This window comes from Chlorocebus sabaeus, chromosome 24 (genome assembly GCF_047675955.1).
Source record: "Chlorocebus sabaeus isolate Y175 chromosome 24, mChlSab1.0.hap1, whole genome shotgun sequence".
Taxonomy (NCBI): Eukaryota; Metazoa; Chordata; class Mammalia; order Primates; family Cercopithecidae; genus Chlorocebus; species Chlorocebus sabaeus.
Window position 1 is genome coordinate 78252483 of NC_132927.1, and position 25342 is coordinate 78277824.

General features: G+C 46.6%; 1 protein-coding gene across 8 annotated transcripts in view; it reads left to right on the forward strand.

Moving 5' to 3' along the window:
• The window catches only part of PPP2R5C (protein phosphatase 2 regulatory subunit B'gamma), a 167278-nt gene that overhangs the window by 115705 nt on the left and 26231 nt on the right, over positions 1–25342 (forward strand). For all 8 annotated transcript variants that reach the window (XM_007987870.3, XM_007987872.3, XM_007987871.3 and 5 more), the window contains 6 exons: positions 6225–6335; positions 7313–7405; positions 7488–7618; positions 13700–13759; positions 16780–16888; positions 18373–18426. In XM_007987870.3, coding sequence (XP_007986061.1) covers positions 6225–6335; positions 7313–7405; positions 7488–7618; positions 13700–13759; positions 16780–16888; positions 18373–18426 — 558 coding nt within the window. The remainder of the gene's footprint in view (positions 1–6224; positions 6336–7312; positions 7406–7487; positions 7619–13699; positions 13760–16779; positions 16889–18372; positions 18427–25342) is intronic.

Sequence of the window (25342 nt, forward strand, 5' to 3'; positions counted from 1 at the left end):
TTTTTTGTAATTGTTTAATTGTTATGGAGAGGTAGTTGCTGTTGGTTTCGTATTTTTGATATTTGCATGTGGTAGTCTAGTTGTGGCGGTCTGTCTGTTGCCTCTGTTTTCTAGCTATATCATTTGCGAACAAATGACAATTTTGTGTTTAAAAATACATATATTGTGAAGGGGCTTACACATTCTGCCCTTCCCAGAAATGTATCTTTTAGCAGTATGACTTGTAGAACCTAACAGTTCTATCACGGGAGCAAGTGTTCTGCAGTAACTGTAGTTTGGTCTTTGATGAATTCATCTGTTATAAATCCTGCTGAAATGAATAAAACAGAGAATAAATAACACAATAACCCTTATGGTTTTGAACAGAGAACTGTAAATAATCAAACCTTTCTTTCCTGTTGCCTCTAAAGTTAGACTATCAGTGTTTTGGTTTTTTTTGAAATGTATCCCTTCATGTCTTAAAATTTTTATATGTTACACTGCTGCAGTTATGTTATGACATAAATATTTTATTACTTCACTCATTGGTAATGAATGATAACACATACAGAAAGGCTGCAGGATATTGCTGAATTGTAAGAATTTTCCGTAAAGTTGCTTCTTGGGCCATTCTAGTTTACATCTAATTTAATAAATTTAGCAATTTGGAGAACATCTGCGGGGCTGATGTAAGTACTGAAAGTGGAAGTGTCCGGGAGGCAGCAGAAGCAGGTGTGTCCTGAGATTAACCAGAGTCGGTCCTGGCACAGATGGGGCTGTGTGAATCACATGCAGACATACGTGTGCACTCACGTGCGTGCCTTTATTTTCGTGTGCAGGTCAAACAGTCACAAACGTTTGGGAAGTGCTGTGTAATGCTAACTGTTCGTGCATAATGTTTTCCCATTTAGTAAGTGCTGTTGCATGCGTTTTCTGTGATTCTCACTACAGCTCAATGCAAAAAATAAAAAAAAAGGATTTACCTTTTTTTTTTTTGAGATGGAGTCTCACTCTATTGCTCAGGCTGGAGTGCAGTGGTGCAGTCTCGGCTCACTGCAACTTCCACCTCCAAGGTTCAAGTGATTCCCCTGCCTCAGCCTCCCGAGTAACTGGGACTCCAGGCACCCACCACCACACCCAGCTAAGTTTTTTATTTTTAGTGAAGATGGGGTTTCACCATGTTGGCTAGGCTGCTTTTGAACTCCTGACCTCAAGTGATCCACCTACCTCACCTCGGCCTCCCAAAGTGCTAGAATTACAGGCATGAGTCACCACGCCTGGCCTTTACCCTTTCCAACAGAGGAGAAAATTGAGGCTCAGGCAGGCTGTTTGTTCTGAGGTCCTTCTTCTAGGTGGGAAGAGGATGTAGAGAGACTGTTTCCATGAGGCTGTGCTGCCTTTCTTGGGCAGCGTGATTCTGCATCCTTACCTCTGGGTGTGCACTGGATCCGTAGGTCTCATTTGAGAGATCACAGTGAACCTGTGTGCTGCACAGAAGACCCAGTACTCCTTAGACCTCAGAGCTTCTTTGGTGTTCACTGCATGACGGTGATGTCTTCCCTGTTTCCTCAGACCAGATCCATGCATCCAGGTAGCATGGCAGTGACATTTGCACATGGACATCAGCACCCCGGGTTTCTGTACCTGAGGCTCCTGCTCCTGATTTGCCCCTGAAGCTTTTGTGCTAAGAAATGTTGCTAGGTTAGAAACCCGAGAATAATTTGAGGTGATACACTGTTCGCTTTCTGTTCCTTTTTCCCCCCAAAATATTACTTTTTATTTAACCTTTTCTGGAGATGTGTACTAAATTAATGCAATGTAATGTGGTAAGAAAAGTGTGTAGAAGTTAGAAGTGCAAGATTTTTTTCCTTACACATGAGAAATGACTTTCGATCGATCAGAATTGGCCTGGAATGAACCTTCCTGGACCTAGCTTGGTCATCAGTCAAGGACGTTGTATCAGTCTGCTCAGGTTGCCATAAGAAAATACCACAGACTCAGTGGCTTAAACCACAGAAATGTATCTTCTCTCCATTCTGGAGGCTGGAAAGTCCAAATTCAAGGGTGTAGCAGGGTTTGTTCCCTGCTGAGGGCCTCGTTCTGGCTTGCAGACGGCCACTGTGCCCTCCCATGGCCTTTGCTCTGAGCAAGTGCAGAGAAGGCGAATGCGAGCCTTCTACTATCCCTCCTTACAAAGACACTGATCCTGGAGGGCCAGGGCCCCCTTATGACTTCATTCACCCTTCATTGTTTTCTTTGAGGACCCGTCTCCAAATCCAGCCACACCAGGGTTTAGGTCTTTAACATGAATTTGAGGAAGGGAGGCCACAACCGTTGAGTCCATGACAGATGCTGAAGAGAGGACCTTGTGTTAAGAGCAAGCCATGTGAGTCGCCTTGCAAGCCCTCAGCTCAGCATCCAGGATTCAGTGAGTGTGCAGGTGTTTGAGACGGGGCCTAACTGCTGGGCTGACTGTCACTGTGCAGGAGCGCTTCAACTGGAAACCCTAATCACTAGCTTTCCTGCTCGTAGAAACCACCAGTTTACTCAGGCATCTCAGCTGACCGGGTGCCTCAGTCAGGGCTGTCCACAGAAACAGCACGAGAGACAGATTGAGATCTCAAGGACTTGCCTTCCGCAGTGGGTGAGTCCAGCAGGCAGGTGTGGACTCCGCGGACAGGCAGCGGGCAGGAGACTTGGCCGTGGCGGACACTGCAGGCCACAGGTGGACTCTCCTCAAAGAAGCTGCAGCTTGGGTCTCACGGGCTTCTCAGCTGGCTGGTTGAAGCCCCCACATTCTCAAGGGTGATCACTACTTGAAGTCCATTGATTCTAGGTGTTAACCACATCTGTAAAATGCCTTTACAGCAACACCCACAGCAGTGTTTGGACAGCTGGGCACTGTGACCTAGCCAGGTTGACACATACGGCCAGCTGGCACAGTAGGGGACATTTTACTTTTTTTCAGTTATCGCCTTTAACCATGATGGGTGCAGTCACACTTTCCTGACCCTAAATACATCTTGGGCAAGTTGGTTAACTTTTTAGTAATCCCTGGTTACAGAAATCCAATCTAGGTTAAAGCTTTCATCTCAGACCCTCTCCAAATGGCATCTAAACTGCACCCCAGGCAGCCTGGCCAGGGAGGGACGTGCCATGGGAGAGGAGGCGAAGCAGGGTTGGCTCCGAGCCCTTCTTGCCCGCACTTCCCCAGGGCTTTGAGCAGAACCCGGAGCAGAGGGGAAGGGCAGCTGCCTGTTCTTCCGCTCACTTGCTACCTGTGGCCTTGGCCAGAATGGTGGTCTCTTCCTCTGTGGCATGTCCGTGACTCTCCGGCAGCAGGCCTCTTCCAGAGGGACAGCTGTTTCCTCTCCCCCAAGGCCTACAGCCTCCTCTCTGGGTGAGCTGACTTCTGTCTCCCTTGGCAGCTTCCTGGGTGGTGTGGCCCTACAGCTCCTGCTCTGGCCTGTGTGTCCCTGATGGGCAACCCCAGAAACCTCGGAAGCGGCAGCCCTGCTTTCCTTCCAGGCACCGTGGTTCCTCAGGCCCTGATGTCACAGGCTGTTCCCAGAGTCTCCTGCCGGGCATGGTCCTGTTCACAGATTCCTCTGCCACCCAGAGTTCATGCCCAGGCTCTGCCCCCCCCCCCCACACTGTGCTCCGCTGCTGTTGGCACCAGGCAGGGCTCACAGCTCTAACCCACCGAATAACAAAGTGCCATCTCCCTTTCCTGAAGGTGACCCTGTCCTGTGGGTGGCTGGACCCTGACCCCAATCTTTGGGCTTTGAGAGAGAGGATAGAAAACCCCAGTTCAGGAATGCCACACTCCCTGTAGGGGCTAAAGACTCAATTCAGACTTTCCTCTCTCACCCTTCATGGCCCTAGAAGACATGGAGAGCTTCCGGCAGTGGCTGCTGCTGACAGGACCAGTTCTGTTACGTCTCCACACACCCTGGGAGGAGACGGCGGCCCGCCCAAAGTGTGTGTGTGGCCTTTCGTTAGTAGTTGAGCTCTTAGCATCTCCTTGTTCACATCTGTAGGCTTTGGGGTCAGGGTGCCAGGAGCAGCAGACTAGTCCCCATCCACACCGAGTGCCTGTGGGCCAGCGACTGAGGCAGGAGCGTCCACCTGGCAATCACTGTTCTTTGGGAGGCTCCTTGCAGTGACCTGTACACACATCAGCTTCACAGAGGAGGGGACAGTCCCTGGAGGGTAGAAATTGCCAGAAATCATACACCAGTGAGAGTCAGGCTAACTCTTGCTTTTAGATTGCAGACTTTTTTCTTTGTACCTATGTCTCAGGAACATTACTCATACTTTTACTAATAAAAGTTTTTTTAATTAGTTGTTTCTGGCTTTTCAGCCCCTTTTTTCATCCCTGCATTTCTACACTATCTGTGAAGGCCATTGCAGGTGGTCTTTACATCAGCTCCCCTCTCAGATGACACAGAGAACAAGCTCAGATGCTTGATGCCCAGAGCTTTTATAGCTGATGACTTTCTGAAAAATGATATGAAGGTTTGGAGTTCAGTATCAATACCAGTAAAGAAGGGAAGAAACAGGCAGGTGCGGTAGCTCATGCCTCTAATTCCAGTACTTTGGGAGGCCAAGGCAGGAGGATTGCTTAAGCCCAGGAGTTTGAGACCAGCATGGGCAACATAGTGAGTTCTTGTCTCTGCAAAAAATAAATAAAATTAGCAGAGCATGGTGGTGCATGCTGGTAGTCCCAGCTACTTGGGAGGCTGGGGCAGGAGGATCGTGTGAGCCCAGAAGTTGGAGGCTGCAGTGAGTGATGATGGCCACTGTACTCCAGCCTGGGCAGCAGAGTGACGCCCTGTCTTTAAGAGGAAAAAAGAAAAAGAAGGGAAGAAACAACAGTGGCAACATTGAGTATTAACTTAGTCTTTACAAGACTGGGTATCTAAAGCCAGCCAAGTTTGCCCTGGACTCTCTAGAAACATCTTCTCATTGTTGTCGTAGAGTCAGATTTTAATCTTTTATGTCAAAGGTTTTAATTTTGTGCTTCTGAGAGTGGTGGAACTGGGGCTTTTTGTGATCACCTGTAAGAGCCATTCACCAGAGCCCAGTTATATAACTGGCATATGATCCGTTCAGAGATTCAGTAAGGTAACCAATCATATTTAGGCTTAGTACAAAAGAGAACTGGGCACGGTGACTCACACCTGTAATCCCAGCACTTTGGGAGGCTGAGGGGGGGCAGATCACTTGAGGTCAGGAGTTCGAAACCGGCCCGGCCAGCGTGGTGAAACCGTGGTGAAATCCCGTCTCTACTAAAAATACAAAAATTTGCCACACATGGTGGTACACGCCTGTAATCCCAGCTGTTCAGGAGGGTGAGGCACAAGAATTGCTTGGACCCAGGAGGCAGAGGTTGCAGTGAGCCGAGTTTGCACCACTGCACTCCAGCCTGGGCCGCAGAGGGAGACGTTGCCTCAAAAAATAAATAAATAAATAAATAAATAAATAAATAAATAAATAAATAAACTGACTTAGTACAGAATAAAAATAGGTTATAAATGTATGACACGGCAACACTTATCTTTTCTGTTTATGTCACTGATCTGTCAGTATGTGTTATACAAGTCCAAACAGACTGAGAGAAGTCTAACAGCCCGTGCCTGGACGCACAGCCGTGCTGCCCGTAACGATCCTCTGTGCGCCTGAGCAGTCCTTTCTCTGGAAATGATCCTAGCTGCCGACTCAGAGGTCGTCCCACCCTGCCTGTTGCTTTCCTCATCGTTGCGGTTTGCAGAGGGTGTTGGTGCCATTGTCACACGGGTCCTCCCTGCGTCATGCAGCCCTTGCTGTTTCCAGCATTTTCAGCTGTGAATCTCTGCTGTGTCCTTCTTCATCTCGTCCCTTTCTTACTCTCATTTTGAACATTCTCCTTGCTCTTGTACCCACTGGATAGTGTAAGACCTCAGAAGTCATCACTGTGCCATCAGCCTTTGTTGGTGTTGGTTATCATTTAAAGTTTGACAGTCAAGGGTTCAAATGACTTTGGTGGTAAATTTTCATGCTCACCTGTCCAAAGTGACGTTTCCTGCTGCAGTTTTGATCTGGGCTCTCTTTGAGGACCCACACGGCTTCTGTGTTTTGAGGATATGGAGGAGCTAAGTTACCATGGGAAGCAGCTACTGTTAGAATTACCTAAGACTTTTTAAAATGTTCTCTGTCAATATTTTAAATGCCCTGGTTATAATTATAGAATATGTGGATTTTAGTTTGCAGTTAACATGTTTCGAACATTACCACCTTCCTCCAATCCTACGGGAGCAGAATTTGACCCAGAGGAAGACGAACCAACGTTAGAAGCAGCCTGGCCTCATCTACAGGTATTGGGCTCTGGGGTGACCAGAATCGGAGGGCACCAGTGATGCATGGGAGTAGCCTGGGGTCCACAGAGCAGGCACACAGGTCTGGGCAGATGGACCTGTCCTCCTCAGTAGCATGGTCCTCGCAAACCCATACGTACAAGAAGAATATTTTGGCAGAATAAAGTTAATGTGTGTGTTTGACCACTTTACACAGCCAGTGAAGATGTGGAATTGTTGGTGTGCTCTCAGTGAAAATGGCCACTTTGTTGATGGCCGTTGAATTCAGGCTCAGAGGTCGTAAGCCGACAGTCTCCCAGTTTTTGGTACTCATATTTAATGTGTGCCTGCTGGGCCCCCAGGTCCCGCGCTGGCCACTGCCTTTCCCCAGGGCATTTGTAAGGCAGAAGGGTGGCTGGCAAGGAGGCACCAGGGTCAGCGAGAGCAGAGCAGGAGCCAGGCATGCGAGTGGGAGGGCCATCTACCCGTGACAGGCCTCCCACGCTGTCCTACCCAGTATGTCTGCACAGGGGAAGAATCGTCCCAGCTCCAGGAGGTCACAGTTCAGGGTCCGCATCTTAGGGCCCTCTTACCTGCCAGCCCCAGAGTTCCTGTGCATTTGGTTGGCTCTGTGCCTTGGCATTTTGGGACACTCCTGGGCGACAGGCTGCAAATCCCCCCCCACAGAGTTGGGTCATGGCCTGGTTTGTGGCATCTGTGCCCTGTAGTCTCTGAACAGTGTACTATAACTGATGACATCAGCCATGGAGATCATTTTGTTTAAATGCCGTTTAAGCGTCTGTGGATCTCACCAAATAAAATAGTTACATCACCATTTATCATTGAATTAAGCCATGTAATTTAGCATTAATTCTGTAGATATGTGGCTTTAAGAGGCTAATATTTGCAGATCAGTAAAGATTCAATTCCTGGTATATTTTAATCTCCATTCAATAAAATCTCATGTTATTTGACGCGTTGTTGTTTTTTTCTCCTAGCTTGTTTATGAATTTTTCTTAAGATTTTTAGAGTCTCCAGATTTCCAACCTAATATAGCGAAGAAATATATTGATCAGAAGTTTGTATTGCAGGTAAGGTACAAATTAGCTGACACTCTGAAAGCCCTGACGGATTGGTGACAGCCAGCCACTAAGTGTCTTTTTCTTCTCAAAGCTTTTAGAGCTCTTTGACAGTGAAGATCCTCGGGAGAGAGATTTTCTTAAAACCACCCTTCACAGAATCTATGGGAAATTCCTAGGCTTGAGAGCTTACATCAGAAAACAGATAAATAATATATTTTATAGGTAAGTCACCTGTGGATGGCGTTGTCCTCACGTGTGGTGATGCTCACTTCCCCCTCAGTGCTCCCCCACCCCATCGTCTCTGACAGGACTCAGCACGTGGAGGGGTTTCTCAAAGCCTGTCTGTCATGTGCAGGTGGACCCCCTCGTGCACTGTGTGCGGTGGGCCCCCTGGGCTCATCCTCCCTGCCTCCCTCCCCTCTCCCCACAGCTCCCTCCTGAGCCACCAGGCTCCCCAGCGCCTCACCCTGGGTCCCTCTATCGTTCCTGTTTCTACTGAAAGGTCTAGTTTCCCAGAAATGTGGATAAATTGGTTCCATCCAATCCAACTGTGTTAGTGAAGGTTCTCTAGAAGGGCAGGACTTATAGGATAGATGAATATATGAAGGGGAGTTATTAGGAGAATTGACTGACACGATCACAAGGTGAAGTCCCACAATAGGCCGTCTGCAAGCTGAGTCCCAAAACCTCAAAGGTAGGGAGGCGGACAGTGCAACCTTCAGTCTGTGACCGAAAGCCCAGGAGCCCCTGGCAAACCACTGGTATAGGTCCAAGAGTCCAGAAGCAAGAAGAACTTAGAGTCCAGTGTTCAAGGGCAGGAAGCGTCCAGCACAGGAGAAAGGTGGAGGCCTGAAGACTCAGCCAGTCTAGCCCTTCCACGTTCCTCTGCCTGCTTTATTCTGGCTGCACTGGCAGCTGATTAGATGGTGCCCACCCAGATTAGGGATGGGTCCACTGACTCAAATGTTAATCTCCTTTGGCAACACCCTCACAGACGCACCCAGGGACAATACTATGCATCCTTCAATCCAGTCAAGTTGACACTCAGTATTAACCCTCACACTAGCTTTTTCCTTCTACCTGTGTATCACCTCGTTCTTCCCATGGAGTCTCGGGGCGAGGAGTGATATCATTCATCTGTAGAAAGCCTGAGATCTGTGCACCTCGGTTAAAGGTTTGGAGACTCCCACTGTGCACCGGGGAGGGAAAGCCCCGCTGGAGCAGCGGATGGAGGAGGACAGCGTCCAGTGGCAGGCCCCCCTCCAGGCCCGCCCCTCCCCAGCCAGCCTCTGCTCAGTGCCAGGCTCCTTCCACGCCAGGGCTCTGCAGCCAGTGTTTGAGCCTCCTGGGATGTCTTTTTTCACCAGCCCTTCCCTCAGCCTCCCAGGTTTCCTGAAACATCCCTTCACTGGGAGGCTCTGCCTGACTTGGCGGTGGGTCTGGTCTCGCGCAAGGGCAGCCACCATGTCGGCTGATCTGTCACACGACCCGCCCCACTGCCAGCTTCATGCCCCGCCCCCTGCGGTAGCACCAAGTGAATGTTAATAGAAGAAACAGTTCCTGTCGTTTCTTTTTGTTCCTAGAAAGTTCACTAAATGAGCAGTTTCTTCTACAAGTTGTAGCTTCTCGGGTCAGCTTGCCTCTAAGGCACCAGACTCCAGGATGGCGCGAGGTAGTGACACATCCTGGTGATGATGGGGACAGTATGACGGTGTCTTCCTGTGAGATAAGAGCATGAGCAGGTCCTACGCAGCCTCACTGCAGGGCCAGGGTGTGGACAGAGCATGGGCCATGGCCTGGAGAAGGAGCCAGGTGTCAGCCACGGCCAACACAGACCTCAGGGTCCTTTCTTAGTCACAGTGACCAAGCACGGGAAAAGAACAGGGGCATCTGAGACAGATGGCAGATGAGACCCCCCCTGCCGAGACCCACAGCCCCGGCCCTTCCTATCCCTTGCTGGGATCCCATGTGGGGAGCACCCCGCCCTTCCCCTCCGCGGTCATGAGGGTTGCATTCCCTCCCGGCCTCCACACCTGATAGGGCATTTTGGCATGAGAGCCTTTGACTCTGTGTGTGACTTTCCTTTGAACTCCTTCCAAGTTCCCCACATCTCATTTATAAAATGGAGCCTGGTAGCCCGGTGCTGGGCACAGCCCAGGCCTGACACATTAACTGTAACAGAGAATGGTGTCACTTTCCTAAATGTCGTATTTCTAGTTTATGTTTCTGGGTATCATGATTCCTTTTCAACAAGATCATTACTTGCCTGGTGTGCTTATCTATGAAAACATAATATACATGATTTAATTAACATACAACAGGTATAATTTAAATTTCAGTCGTCTTGACCTAAAACTAAAGCTCTACCCATTTCTGTTTTCTTAATCCTAGTAGGTTTTGTTCAGATAGCAGAATCACAAATCTATTGAACACCTGCATTGAAGAAGTAGAAAATGTTTCATACCTTAACCTTACGAAATACTTAAATAGATTAGTATTCAAAAGCTATTACACATGATTTAGTTCAGTTCTCACTAAAGGTTTGGCGCTAGAGTATGGCATTTGTGTTTTTGTGCATGCGTTTAATAATCTTTTCTGTAATTGTCCTGATATATGCAATCAGAAGCAAGCATACTATCTAGATTCCATAACTGATTTGGGTCCTCATTGTCGGTACCACTCCCTCCTCATTTCATGTGAGAAAAAAATAAGAAAGATCTTGAGAGATGCATTCAGCTCATCTAAGTTTTTTTTTTTTTTATTTTCTCTTTTTTTAAGGCAGGGTCTCACTCTGTCACCCAGGCTGGAGTACAGTGATGCTATACTCCATAGCTCACTGCAGCCTTAAACTCCTGAGTTTAAGGGATCCTTCTACCTCAGCTTCCCAAGTAGCTGGGACTACAGATGTGTGCCACCACATCTGGCTAATTTTTTAAATTTTTGTAGAGATGGGGATCTCACTGTGTTGCCCAGGCTGGTTTCAAACTCCTGGCCTCAAGTGATCCTCCTGCCTCAGCCTCCCAAAGCACTGGGATTGCAGGTGTGAGCCACCACACCCAGCCAGCTCATCTAAGTTCAATATAGTACAGCTGTACTATATGTTTTTTAACATATATGTTTTAAATGTTTTTAAGAAAAAACATTTTGAACATATTTGGTTCAACTTAACTGAAAATGTAAACATCAGGTTGCTGTTTATTTCTGTAGTTTCTCATTATCGTCAGCTTAAGTGTGAGTTAAACGATGCTGTCCATAACCCATGGTACCTGCTGTGGCACACAGTGGGACCTGGAGGCTGGGCGGGCAGGGCAGTGTGCCGTTCCTTCTCTTGCTGCATAACCAGCCATGGGTCATGCACCGTCCTCACCCTGGCCCTGCAGCGAGGCTGTGCAGCACCTGCTCATGCTCTTATCTCACAGAGAGATGCCATCAAACTGTCCCCGTCATTGCCAGGATGTGTCACTATGTCACACCATCCTGGAGTCAGGACCCGCCCCCAGCTCAGTGGCTTCCGTCAGCATGGTCCCTCACTCCTCGTGATGCTGTCATCTGCGCAGGGCTCATCCAGACGGTTCTGCTCCGTGGCGTGTGCTGGGGCCGGAGGGTTCCCAGGGGCTGCTGAGCAGGTCTGCACACTGCCTCTGTGATGCCTTGAGCTCCTTCAGGTTGTGGCAGTTTCTACAGCCATGGCCACACCCAAGGGGGAGAAGCAGGACCCCCAGTCCTCCTAAGAGTCTGGCTTGGAACTGGTGCAGAGTGACTTCTGCCCTTTGTATTGGTCAAAGCAGGGCACAAGGACAGCCCAGCTTCAGAGAAATAAGTAGAATAATAAGTAAATAAGAAAGAAGTAGAATAAGAGGTGTTCAGGAGTCACTTCTACCCTTTGTTCTGGCCTCGCCTCTTCCCATGAGGCCAGAACACATCATACAGGCAGGAAAGGCATTTAGAATCCCTTCTGGAGACTTCCATAGCCAGCAGGTTCCCAGCTCAGTGTCTGGGGGGTCTGATTCCCTTTCTGCTAAAAGAGTGAGAAACGCTCTCGCCAGCTCCCAGGATCTCTGTTTCCCTCCCGTGGTGTCCCTGTTTGTCTTCTGCTGGAAAAGGAAGAAGGAAAAGAACTGTCCTCATTTTCTCTTTCTTCTGCCTACTTCAAAGCAGGTTTAAAAAATTAGAAATTAAGAATTTATCAGTAAGAATGTAGTAATGTGGATTTAGGAAAACAAAATGGCTTGTAATAGCAAGCCACCCTCATGTAAATGTTAGAGCTGATGGAGCTAGACCAGAAGGGGTTCAGGGCTCTTTGCCTCGGAGGGGCCCAGAGCACAGCTCTCCAAGGCCCCTGCGAGAGGAATAGTAAACTGAAGCCACACGGCTGCAGTGTATGCAAAGGGAGCCTGCAGGGTGAGTTTGGTCAATTAAAGCGCCTGTCAGCGTAGACGCACACACTGACTTCTGCTTGGGCGCAGCTTCCAGACGTCAGGGTAGGCGCAGGCTCAGGGACACCAGGGGAGAGCATTTTCTGTTTCTTGTCATGGCACCACTGTCGTTCCTGTCACCCACGGCACCAGGCTTTGCCCTCATGATGTTTCTCCCTCACTCTCAGGCTTTGGCCACGTGCGTTGTTGTGCTGCGGCATCTCGCTGCTAAAGGTTCTGCTTTCTGGTGCCTGCAAGAGCAGATCTCAGGTTTTTTTGTTTTGTTTTGTTTTGTTTTGTTTTGAAACAGGGTCTCTGTTGCCCAGGCTGGAGTGCAGTGGCGCCACTTCAGCTCACTACAACCTCCATCTTCCAGGTTCAAGTGATCCTCCCACCTCAGCCTCCCGAATATGTGGGATTACAGGCATGTGCCACTACACCTGGCTAATTTTTATATATTTAGTAGAGATGGAGTTTTGCCATGTTGGCCAGGCTGGTCTCAAACTCCTGACCTCAGGTGTTCCGCCTGCCTCGGCCTCCCAAAGTGCTGGGATTACAGGCATGAGCCACTGTGCCCGGCCAGATTTCGGTTTTTCTAAGCTGGCCTTCCACCCTCTCCACGCATCTTGCCCACCCAACTCCACATCACCGTTCCAGCCAGAGTTCTTCTCCCTATCCACACTGCCATTTAAAAAAAAAAATCTGTTAAAATCCTCCTTCAGGACCCAATTCAAGCACCACCTCTCAGTGCATTCTGATCGTTTGGGAACATAGAAATGTTAAGGCCCATTCTTCAAAAATATTTCACGCCTGTGGATGTTAAGGTCACACTATTTCATTTGTTTCAAACAAAGTGAATGAAATTTCAGAGTTGAATTTTTTAATCTTCTCAAACTTATTTTTGACTTAGAGCTATCTCTAATCAAATGGTTTTCATCTGATGGGCAGGGATCTTTCAGACCCTCTCACTTCATGCAGGGTACCCCTCGTGGACTGCTCTAGACCAACCCCAGGTGCACAAGGCTTGGGGCGGGAGAGATTTCTTTGTTTCTGTAGGACCCCTTTTTGGGGAGGACATTTTCCTGTTTCCTCACATGTCCCTGTTCCCTCTCCTTGTCCCCAGTTTATTCAGCAGACGTGTTTTCATCATCAAACAGATGCCAGGCTTGCTCCTAGTCCCGGGAACATAGTCACGAGAAGTCCTTGGCCGTGTCTTCACGGTGGCCCCATCTGGAAGGAGATGGGCTGGCACAGAGGGTGGGGTGCATGTCCCGGGGGTCCCCTAGAAGCAGGCGCAGTGGACCGAGACATCTCAGAGGAAGGGGGCTGGGTCTGTCGCAGATGGGTGCTTCAGAAAGATCGCACCTGAGGCAGCACGGAGGATGTGTGTGGGTGTCAGTGGGAAACTGGGCAGGTAGAATAAGAGGTGTTCAGGAATCACTTCTACCCTTAGCAGGAACTGTGCTAAATATTGCAGGCTTTAAAATTAAGACATAGGCTTATGTTGAAATACGGCAGAAACGTAAGATGGGTTAATGAATGAGTAAAAGGTGGATGAACAGATGTGTATGCGATCAAGCAGATGGAGCGCATTGCTCGTGGTCAAATCTGGGTGTTGAAATGGGTGTTCACTGTAGAATTCTTTCAGTTTTCCTAGAGGCTTGAAATTTTTCAAAATAAAATATTGAGAAAAAAATTTGTGCAAGACCTGCCCTTGAGGCATTTACAGCTGCAGGCCTTGAGGAGTTTCTTTGGTTCCTGACGGGCTGTGTGTTTGCACAAATAGACGTGCTTCTTGTTGCCTGGCTCCGTGGCTCCCCCTAGGGCATTGTTTTCTTATTCACGTTAGTTCAGTGTCCAATTCTAATTGGAAAATTGTTTTTTCTAGGTTTATTTATGAAACAGAGCATCATAATGGCATAGCAGAGTTACTGGAAATATTGGGAAGGTAAGCCTCTGTGTTATGGGTAGCAAACGGCTGTAGATGGAATTTATACCAGAGTGATCCATTTCATTGAGTTCGGCTGCCCCCTTTAAAGCCAGGCAGTTTAAACCATTCTCTAAAAGAACTCAAATAAAATTTCACTTAGAGCAGGAGTTGGTGAGCTCTTAGATTAGAACATGCCAAATGACAAATCTCTCCCATTTTTATGGGTTCTGTACGTAGATTCTGCTTCATATACCTCAGTATCATTACTATGGAAACAATTCCGGTTATTTCCTCAAGAGCAATGTTAAAAATAGTTACCTAAGAAGGTTTATATTAGAAGCTTGGAAGAAGAATAGATTGTGCATTTGGGGTATCATGTAAATGTTAATATTTTCAATTACTTTGGGTTTTTATATGTATATTTATAAAATTAACATTTCAAAACTTTCATCATCTTTATCCAAGTAAAGTTTTTACTTGCCTTTTTTTTTTTCCTTTATCTTTTTGAGACTCTTGCTCTGGCACCCAGGCTCGAGTGCAGTGGTGCCATCTCAGCTCACTGCAGTCTCCACTTCCCTGGTTCAAACGATTCTGCTGCCTCAGCCTCCCAAGTAGCTGGGACTACAGGTGCCCACCACCATGCCTGGCTAATTTTTGTATTTTTAGTGGAGATGGGGTTTTTCCTTGTTGCCCAGGCTGGTCTCGAACTCCTGGCCTCAGGTGATCTGCCCGCGTCACCTCCCAAAGTGCTGGGATTACAGGCATGAGCCACCAGGCCCGGCCACTTTTGTTTAATTGATAACCCGTAGATTTTATATTAGACCTTCTAACCCACTGTTTGCCAGCGTTCCTCGGGGTCCCATGGCAGGTAAGTGTGGAAGTGCTTTTTCCTGCACCTGTTTAGGGAAGTAGGGTAGATGGGCAGTCCAGGGTTCTCAGGAGTCTGCGGTGGAGAAGCCTGGCACTCTGGGTGGATCTGGTGACTCCCTGCAGCTCCTGAGCACAGGACTCTCTTCTCACAGTGGATCAGGTCCCGCCCAGTAGTTCTGAGAAAAGCTATTCTTGCCATTTTAGATGTAATTTGAAAAAATGTCCTCGTTGACAATTCTACTTTTAGTTTAGACAAACTTGGGTGGGGTTTCTCCTCAGTGCAGTGCAGTGAGTGGTGAAGAGGATGCTACTTGCAAGATGTGTGACTGTGGGCAGGTACTTCTATAAGATGGGAGAATCGTCGCATTTGCCTCCTAGGGTGTTGCAGGGACCAGAGCGCTGTATGACGTGTGTTCCACAGCCCGCCACGCTGTGTGCATAGGGCCCCTGTGTGTGTAGGGCCCCCGTGCAGCTCCCACCGAGAAACTGATTAGTTGTATCCTTCTTCCAGAAGAGGTTGAGCCTGTGGGTGACCCTGTGAGTGAGCACACCCTCCTTGATGGGCCGCTCCAGGCTCGCCCTTCCCGCATTGCCCGCTATGCCGAGCAGAGTGAATAATGGAAGACCAAGTTAGAGACAGCTCTGTCTACTTCTGCAGCTCAGTGACAGTCACTTCCGTTTGCCTAATTACAAAACCAAGACAATAAACTAGTTGTTTGAGACAAAAACTTTGCTTTGGAGGCTCTAGGTAGGACCACCTTTTCATGCACAAGAGAACAGCTTTCTAACTGATTTTTGGTTTTGTTTTTGTTGTTTTGTTTTTCTTTTTGTGTGTGAGACAGAGTCTAGCTCTGTCGCCCAGGCTGGAGTGCAGTGGCTGGATCTCAGCTCCCCGCAAACTCCGCCTCCCAGGTTCAAGCAATTCTCTGCCTCAGCCTCCCAAGTAGCTGGGATTACAGGAGCCCGCCACCACACCTGGCTAATTTTTTGTGTTTTTAGTAGAGACGGGCTTTCACCATCTTGGCCAGGCTGGTCTTGAATTCCTGACCTCAGGTGATCCGCCCACCTCAGATTCCCAAAATGCTGGGATTACAGGTGTGAGCCACCGCGCCTGGCCCTGATTTTTAACCAACCCTCATCCAGTGTCCACGGGTCTCTGTTACCAGCATTAGAATAACGTACCTGAATTATTCCAGGAAGCAAGAATTCCTACAGATGGATAAGGCTGAGGGAAGGTGCTGGGTGGGGGGTCCCGCGTGAACTGTCCCGTCTTCCTGGCCTGTTTAGAGAGGAAGATTTTGCCACCAGGAGCTCCTGCTGTTGAGCCAGCCTCCTGCTGTTCTGGGTAACACCTGTAAACCCAGAGTTTTTAAATCATGTAGTTACAAGGATAAAAATAAATATGCTTCCTCATAGGCATTTAGTATTTTTAAACTTTTTGCTGGTATCCTCTTTTTTCTGATACACACACATATACACACACACATATGTGTATATATATATAGGAAGAATCCTCGGATTTCCCTTGTAGACTGTTGCGGGGACCGGAGCGCTATATAAAATGTTCCACAGACCCCTGTATAGGAGCTCACTATACTACCCAGGCTAGGGAACAGTGGCTCTTCACGGGTGTGATTATGGCACACTACAGCCTTGAACTCTGGGCTCAGATGATCCTCCCACCTCAGCCTCCCAAATTAGCTGGGGCACAGGTGCATGGCAACATGCTTAGCTACATATATTTTGCCTGCTGAGTTTTGATGGTGAAAACAACAAAAATTGAAAGAAAAACAGCAAGATGTTTGTTTAAAACCTGGAATTTGGGCCGGGCGCAGTGGCTCAAGCCTTTAATCTCAGCACTTTGGGAGGCTGAGACGGGCGGATCACGAGGTCTGGAGATCGAGACCATCCTGGCTAACACAGTGAAACCCCGTCTCTACTAAAAAAACACAAAAAACTAGCCGGGCAAGGTGACGGGTGCCTGTACTCCCAGCTACTCGGGAGGCTGAGGCAGGAGAATGACGTAAACCCGGGAGGCGGAGCTTGCAGTGAGCTGAGATCCGGCCACTGCACTCCAGCCTGGGCGACAGAGCGAGACTCCGTCTCAAAAAAAAAAAAAAAAACTGGAATTTGTAAATGTTCAAACCGAATAAATGTTCTTTTTACAGTATAATTAATGGATTTGCCTTACCACTCAAAGAAGAGCACAAGATTTTCTTATTGAAGGTGTTACTACCTTTGCACAAAGTGAAATCTCTGAGTGTCTACCATCCCCAGGTAAGGGGCAGTGGGAACTCTAGGAACACAGCTGTTGGCATTTGATCAGGATTGAATACAAGATAGTGAATCCAGCCTTAACTGAGAGTGCTTTCTTCTTTATACGACACTACTGACTTTGGTAACCAACTTCTGGTGATAATTGAAAGAGTAAGGGGATAAAGAGAGATTCCTTTTAAGAAATTCAGAAAAATCTCTGTAATACAGAATTTTTCAGTTAGTTTTAAGCATAGAGAAAGGAGTAACTCTCGGAAAGGAGTCTAGGAAGACTTCTGAGTGGAGTTTTTTGTAGTGTAATCTAAAACTCAGCACCTTTAAGAGAAAAGCCTCTATAGGTCCATGGCCAATGAATGGCCTATGAAAACGTTTTTTAAAAAAATAAAGCTGCCTGTAATCCCAGCACTTTGGGAGGCTGAGGCGGGCAGATCACCTAAAGTTGGGAGTTCAAGACCAGCCTGACCAATATGGATAAACCCGTCTCTGCTTCAAATACAAAACAAGCCGGGCGTCGTGGCGCGTGCCTGTAGTCCCAGCTACTCGGGAGGCTGAGGCAGGAGAATCGCTTGAACCTGGGCAGCGGAGGTTGCAGTGAGCTGAGATCGCGCCATTGTACTCCAGCCTGGGCAACAAGAGTGAAACTCCATCTCAAAAATAAGTAAATTAATAAACAAAAGTGTGAATTTTTAAAATTGTAGCAATCTAAGTACAGCTGTACTGAAAAATTGGTCAGTACGTGGTTAGTGGGCTGCATTTACCTAGATTTGATTTTCTTTCACTCTGGCTGCCGTCAGCGTCTTTGTTCACGTTCGGTGGTCACAGGGCCACGCCCCAGCACAGGCACAGGGCGCACAAGCCTCCTTTCTGCCAGGCCCTACGTTCAGAGCTTGTGGTAGGAGCTAAATGACCAAAGGTATATTCTTTAATTGATTCTTCCTAGGAAATATTTATTTTCTCTGACTTCTCTTAACTGGTAATATCTTTGCATCCAGCCAGATTATCATATTAATTGTTGTACAAAAGAAATAGTTCAGAGATTTAAGATGGAACCAGATTTTAATTTGTTCTTCCCACTGTTAGGTGACTTGTTGATTGTAATCTCCACAAGGACCACAAGAAAATCCCATCATACCGGATTGATTTAGTGGTAGTTAGACTAAGAAGACTGTTTCCTGATTTATTTTTCTTATTTTTATTTTTCAGCTTTCTGATCTATCACCAATTCATGGGCATTAGTGGTAATGCCCTTTAACATGAACGTTGAGCATTGCTCCTGGGGTCCCTCCCTGAAAGTCCCACTCAGAGCCTCCTGTGGAGCCTGCCGGGGGGTGGCACACCCTGGGGGCAGCATCATGATCACACAAGGGCTTTGTCTATACTGTGGGTCCTTGTCTTGCTGTGGGAAGTTGTTTAACGACAATTCTAGAAGCAGCTCAGCAGCATTTCCATGTTGAAATGGTAATACTCTTTCTCCTTTCGCTTTGTAGCTGGCGTACTGTGTGGTGCAGTTTTTAGAAAAGGACAGCACCCTCACGGAACCAGTAAGTACGGTTGCTAGCGCATCTTGTAAGATGTGTGTGTTTCACTGAATGTAAATATTACGACATCTGCTTCACCAAATTGCCATTGAGACTTTTTCATCTTAAATTGCAGTACTAATAAACAGGCTCATTTCATTCATAGGTTATAGGTTTTCAAAGTATAGTCATTTTAATTGCAGGTTCCTTTATTACAGTGATGATTTTATGTGATGAGATTGCCGCCTTATCCCTCATCGCACTTTACTCTTTCGAACGTAAAGCACTTGAGCGGTCGTGGCCACTGAATTTTAGTGTGCAGTTCAGTAGTTTCACATCTGCTTGGTTTGACAACATATTGAACTGATTATGATGAGAAGAATTATAATTAGGGTTTGAAATTCTTGTACTGAAGAGGCTTTACCGTCTTGAAAATACTTCCCAAGTTACACTGTAACTGTTTTATGATCATTGAATCACAAGTGAACGTTAGATTACTGCTGTTCTGTGTGCGGATTTGAATTTTTTTCAACCTTCATCAGTTTGTCAGAGGATTTGTAATCTTGTTTATTAAAAGTAAAAGGCTGTCATAGCCAGGGTTAACAGACATGTCAGGTGCCAGTTTAAACATTTAAATACATTTTTGAAGCAACTTTATTGAGATATAATTCACATACCATACAATTCACCCATTTAAAGAGTACAATTCAAAAATTTTTGATATGTTACATTTTGAATTTGTTTAAATAATGGTAAAATATATAAAACATAGAATTTGTCATTTTAACTGTGTTAAATGTACAATTCACCAGCATTAATTACATTCATAATGTTGCACAACCATCACCACTATTTCCAAAGCTTTGTCATCGTCCCAAACAGAAATTCTACCCATTAAACAATAACTCCCCGTTCCCCTCCCTCTGGCCCCTGCTGACCTGTAATCTGCTTTATCTCTGAATTTGACTATTCCAGGTACTTTATATAAGGAGAATCATAGAATGCTTGTCCATTCACACCTGGCTTATTTCACTCAGCGTAATGTCTTCCAGGGTTCATCCTTGTGTTGCATGTCAGAACTTCATTCCGCATCGTGGTTGAATGCTGTTCTACTGTATGGATAGAACACATTGGGTTTATCTATTGTTTTTTCAGTGTACGCTTGGGTTATTCCCACCTTTCAGCTATTGCGAATAATGCTGCTATTTGTGTACTGGTGTACAGATATTTGCTATAGTCCCCATTTTCAATTCCTTTGGATATATATCCAGAAGTGGAATTGCTGAATCATATGGTAATTGTATGTTTAGCTGTGGGACAAACCATGATACTGTTTTCCACAGCGACTGCCCTGTTTTACATTCCCCGCAGCAATGCACAAAGGCTCCCGTCTCCCCGTATCCTCACCAATGCTGCTGCTGCTGCTGCTGTTTTCTTTCTATCTATCTATCTCTCTGTCTGTCTATCTATCTATTTATTTTGGGGGGAGAGAAAGTGTCACTCTGTCACCCAGGCTGGAGTGCAATGGTGCAATCTTGGCTCACTGCAACCTCTGCCTCTTGGGTTCAAGCGATTCTCCTATCTCAGTCTCCCGAGTAGCTGGGATTACAGGTGCCTGCCCCCATGCCCGGCTAATTTTTGCATTTTTAATAGAGACAGGGTTTCACCATGTTGGTCAGGCTGGTCTCAAACTCCTGACCTCAAGTGATCCGCCCACATCAGCCTCCCAAAGTGCTGGGATAACAGGCATGAGCCACTGCACCCGACCTGTTGTTTTAATGATAGCCAGCCTAGTGGTGTGAAATAGTATCTTGTTGTGGTTTTGATTTGCAGTTTCCTAATGACTGGTGATGTCGAGCATCTTTTCAGTGCTTATTGACCAAAATCTGTGTCCCTTCTTGGCCCGGGTGTGGTGGCTCACTCTTATACTCCCAACACTTTGGGAGGCTGAGGCGGGTAAATCACTTGAGCCCAAGAGTTGGAGACCAGCCTGGGCAATATGGCAAAACCCCATCTCTACAAAAAATACAAAAATTAGCCAGGCATGATGGTGTTTGCCTGGGCAACAGAGTGAAACCCTCTCTCCAAAAAAAAAAAAAAAAAAAAATTGTTTATCTTCTTTGCAGAAATGTCCATTTAAATCCATTGCCCATTTTTTAAATTGGGTTTGTTTTTTTTTAATTATTTGAATGTCAAAGTAAGGAATGTTAGGAGCCAATTCAGATGTTTGAGTGCTCTTTTAAAAGTCACTGTTAGACTAGAAAAGGTAGATCTTGTCATTCCTCGTCCCTTTCTCTCTTTCACAGTTCTCTTGTGACATTGTAATTTTTATAGTGCAATTGCATGAGAAATTCTTAACATTGAATTTCTGAGTAAAACTGGCTTTTCGGCTCTGCTTTCTTCTAAGCTTTTAAATTCTATGTGTAGATTCCCTCCATTTCACCGACAAAATTCAAGAAGAGCTCTTGTCCTATGACTGCAGAGGTAGCAGGGGCTACAGAGCCGCGAGCTGGGCCCGCCGTGCCCTGCCAGGCCCTCATGGAGGGTCGCATCCCTGCACGCTCTCCCTCCACCCCTAGATGCCTCCACCCGAGATTTTGGGGACCTCCCAAGGAAATGTACCAAATCTCATCACACTTCAGCATCAAGCATAGTCAAGGCTTAGGGTGAGGAGGTGTTATTTTTATCCTGCTTAACTGACTGAAGACATGTTTAGGTAGGAAAAAGAAAAATGAACAGTGTTAATAAAACTCATTGGGGATTTTTGTTTAACTGTATTTTCTCCAGTGGTTACATGCCTTAACTCTTCTGCCTATATTTGAGGTCTTCTCCACACTGAAGGGTGCGAGGTTGTATTACTATTATTATTATTATTATTATTTGGAGACAGGATCTTGCTCTGTCACCCAGGCTGGAGTATAGTGGCGTGATCTCGGCTCACTGCAACCTCCACCTCCCAGGTTCAAAAGATTCTCCTGCCTCAGCCTCCCAAGTAGCTGGGACTACAGGCGCGCATCACCAAGCCTGGCTAATTTTTGTAGTTTTAATAGAGATGGGGTTTCGCCATGCTGGCGAAGCTGGTCTCGAACTCCTGACCTCAGGTGATCCACCCACCTCAGCCTCCCAAAGTGCTGGGATTGCAGGCGTGAGCCACTGCACCTGGCCAAGAGGTGGTATTATTCAGAGTTTTCTAGAGGGACAGAACTAATAAGATAGATTATATATAAAGGAGAGTTTATTAAGGAGTATTAACTCACATGATTACAAGGTCCTACGATAGGCCATCTGCAAGCTGAGGAGCAGGGAAGCCAGACCTGTTCCAAAGCTGAGGAACTTGGAGTCTGATGTTTGAGGGCAGGAAGCATCCAGCACAGCAGAAAGATGTAGGCTGGGAGGCTAGGCCAGTCTAGTCTTTTCCCATTCTTCTGCCTGCTTTATATTCTGGCCTTTCTGGCAGCTTAGATGGTGCCCACCCACATTAAGGGTGGGTCTGCCTTTCCCAGCCCACTGACTCAAATGTTAATCTCCTTTTGCATCACCCTCACAGACACACCCAGTGCATCCTTCAATCCAATCAAGTTGGCACTGAGTATTAACTATCACAGAGATTTTACTAGAGAAAGTAATATGTAAAAAAAATAAATAAATAAATTTCTCTCTCCCCTCCTCTCCCACGTTTTCCTATTCAAAAAAGAGAGCTGGGCACAGTGGCTCATGCCCCTAATGCCAGCACTTTGGGAGGCCAAGGCAGAAGGAGCCCTTGAGGCCAGGAGTTTGAGACCAGCCTGGGCAACCTCCTCTCTACTGAAAAAATAATAACAATAATTAGCTGGGCATGGTGACACGTACCTGTGGTCCCAGCTACTCGCAAGGCCGAGGTGGAATAGTGGCTTGAGCCCAGGAAGGAGGTCAAGGCTGCTGTGAGCTATGAATGCACAAACTGCACTCCATCCTGAGTGACAGAGTAAGACCCTGTTTCAAATAAATAAGTAAACACAAATAGAAGGAAAAGAAAGATATGGAAGGAGAGATTTTTTGAAAGTCTGCAGTTTTCTTTCATGAATTTTCTTTGTGCGTATTTCTCATACTCCTGTAGTGGCTGAAGAATTCACCAAATGCCACATTGCATTTACCACAGACGAGGCTACTCCCACCTAAGCCGCTGTCCCAGCATCTTTATTCCCCCATTCACTGTCTGTCAGCCTGACCCTAATCCTTCTCCAACGAGGGCTCAGTGAATGATCCCCACCCTATTCTCTCTTCCACCGAAAAGTAACAAAAGCAGAGAATGTTTGTAAATGTTTTTAATTCCCAAGAATATAGTAAATAAAGTGAATATCACTTTGCAAGAGTGAGAGCTGTTAATTGCAGTCACGTCTAAAAGAGGGCAAGAGACCCGGTGCCGGCTTCAGTTGGGTCCTTCCAGCGTAGATGTTACATGCAGGACTCTAACTTGGCACCAGCACAAAGAAGGTACAAACCTCACCAACCCAGGCCCCAGTGTTCCCACCTAGGGACACTTCACTGCTTAGTTTCCTGCTGTACGGATAATGTAATGGTACTGTCCCAGCTTTAGAAAGCAGATATAATTTCCTACATATTAAGAACATTCAGACTCACATGTCAGTAAATTCTCTCTTTTGAAATGCCTATTTTATGAAAACACAAAAGCCATTTTGTCTTACTTCAGCATTGAAAGCTTGTTAATGATAAGATCAAAGTGCAGGCTTTTGTACGGGTGTGCATCTCTTGGTAGCACATAGGACACCTGGTGTCCACGTCCGTCTCACAGACCTGCACCAAAGGGACTCCTGAAGCCATCAAATGTCCAGGCTCAGGAATGTTTAAAGTCAGATCCACTTAGAAGACTGAGATATGAAGGACATGTGTTGCCCCATTTGTAGTAAATACTGTAATTAGTGTTTTTCATTTGCTGATTGTGTGCAGTGCTCAAAAGCTTTCTGGGCACATGAAGCACTTCCTCTGTTGGAAGAAGAACAGAAGCTCATCAGAGATTTTACAGAAGTAAAACCGTGTTCCGTTTTCACCCACCTGCCTCTTCAGTCTCATCACGTTTTACTCCATGGCGTAGTAGCAGCTCTCCTTTCTCCTTAGTCTACCAGGACAGGAAGGGGGCTCCCCAAGACTCAAGGCTGGGGCCACTGGCTCACCTGCCCTCTGCAGGGAGCGGGCAGTCCTTGGTCTTCCAAAGGAAAACCCAGCAGCACACAGCCATTGTTGCCTCGGATTCGCATTCCCTGAGCGGACACCCTCCTCCACAGAGCACGCCACACTGACGCGGCCAAATAGCTGGTCCAGTCACAGCTCATCCAAACAGTGTGAACTGGAAGGCCCGTGTGTGAATCCCATCCCAGAAATGATACCTTTTCCAGAGAAATGGAATAGCTAAATCAGTTGTGTTGTATAGTTCACAAATTAACATATTTCTTCTAATAAAATTCCATTTGACAAATGAAGAGAAATAGATGTAGGAAGTGATTTGCATCTGCTATATCCTTAAGAGTGATTCCAGTACACACGGAGTGTGGTAGGAAGACAACGAATATTTATTCAGTAGTTTTGAGGTAGGAGAACCATTAAATGATGCATTTTTAGAAATAATTCCTTTTTTGTTTTTTCTTTTTTTTGTTTTTTGGTTTTTTTTTGAGATGGAGTCTCGCTCTGTCACCCAGGCTGGAGTGCAGTGGCGCAATCTCAGCTCACTGCAAGCTCCACCTCCCGGGTTCACGCCATTCTGGGACTACAGGCGCCCGCCACCACGCCCGGCTAATTTTTTGCAGTTTTTGTTTAGTAGAGATGGGGTTTCATCGTGTTAGCCAAGATGGTCTCAATCTCTTGACCTTGTGATCCACCCGCCTCGGCCTCCCAAAGTGCTGGGATGACTGGCGTGAGCCACCGCACCCGGCCGAAATAAGTCCTTTTAAAGACACTTGTATGGTAGATTTTTATGTCAGACTTCAAAACTAGCAGCACTTCCTTTTTTATTTTTATTTGGCTTTTTTGGGGTTTTTGTTTGTTTGTTAGAGTCTTGGAGTACAGTGGCACAGTCATGGCTCACTGCAGCCTCAGCCTCCTGGGCTCAAGCAATCCTTGCACCTTAGCCTCTTGAGTAGCTAGGACCACAGGTGCCCATCACCACACCAGGCTAATTTTTAAATTTTATGTAGAGACAGGACCTCACCACGGTGCCCAGGCCAGTGTCAGACTCCTGGGCTCAAGCATTCCTCCCACCTCGACCTCCCAAAGTCCTGAGATTACATACATGCGTGAGCCACCACCCCTAGCCTCACTTCCTTTGTTTCGTGGATTTTGGAGTTTTATAAAGTGCAGTATCATAAAAGATTATCTGGGAGCCCAAATGCCAAAGCATCAAAACAAAATTTTTCTAAATGGATGTTAAATGTCCACCTTTTTAAAAAATCACTGTAATGATTAAAAGGCTGGCCTGCTAAGCCATGAGTTGGTGTGATCTACTGAGCTGGAAATGACTAGTGAGTGAAAATGACCAGGCGGTCCCAGGGTCCAGCATTTGCGGCAGTTGCACCGCACAAGAACTGTAGAAGCCCCACGATGTTGCTGTGACTGGGCCAAACAGCTGCTCTAACGTGCTGGACTGCACTTGTGCGATTTATGTGTGTAAGCGCATACATGCACTTCATATATAAATGCCTGTTTTGGATTGTAGTACTTTTTTAGAACTAACATGGCTACACTGTAAAAATATTATGAAATCTGCATGGATTCAAATTCAGTATTTTGTACTGGTATGATTGTGGTAAGACGTTTGGAGACTACAGGAACATATAAAGAAAGAAAGGTTGCCCAGTGGAAGTCCTTTCTAGCTGTCTGACTTGGCCAAGGAACATAAAACAGCCACTATCCACAAGCTGGGAAACCACTGCAGTCCGACGGGCTGTGC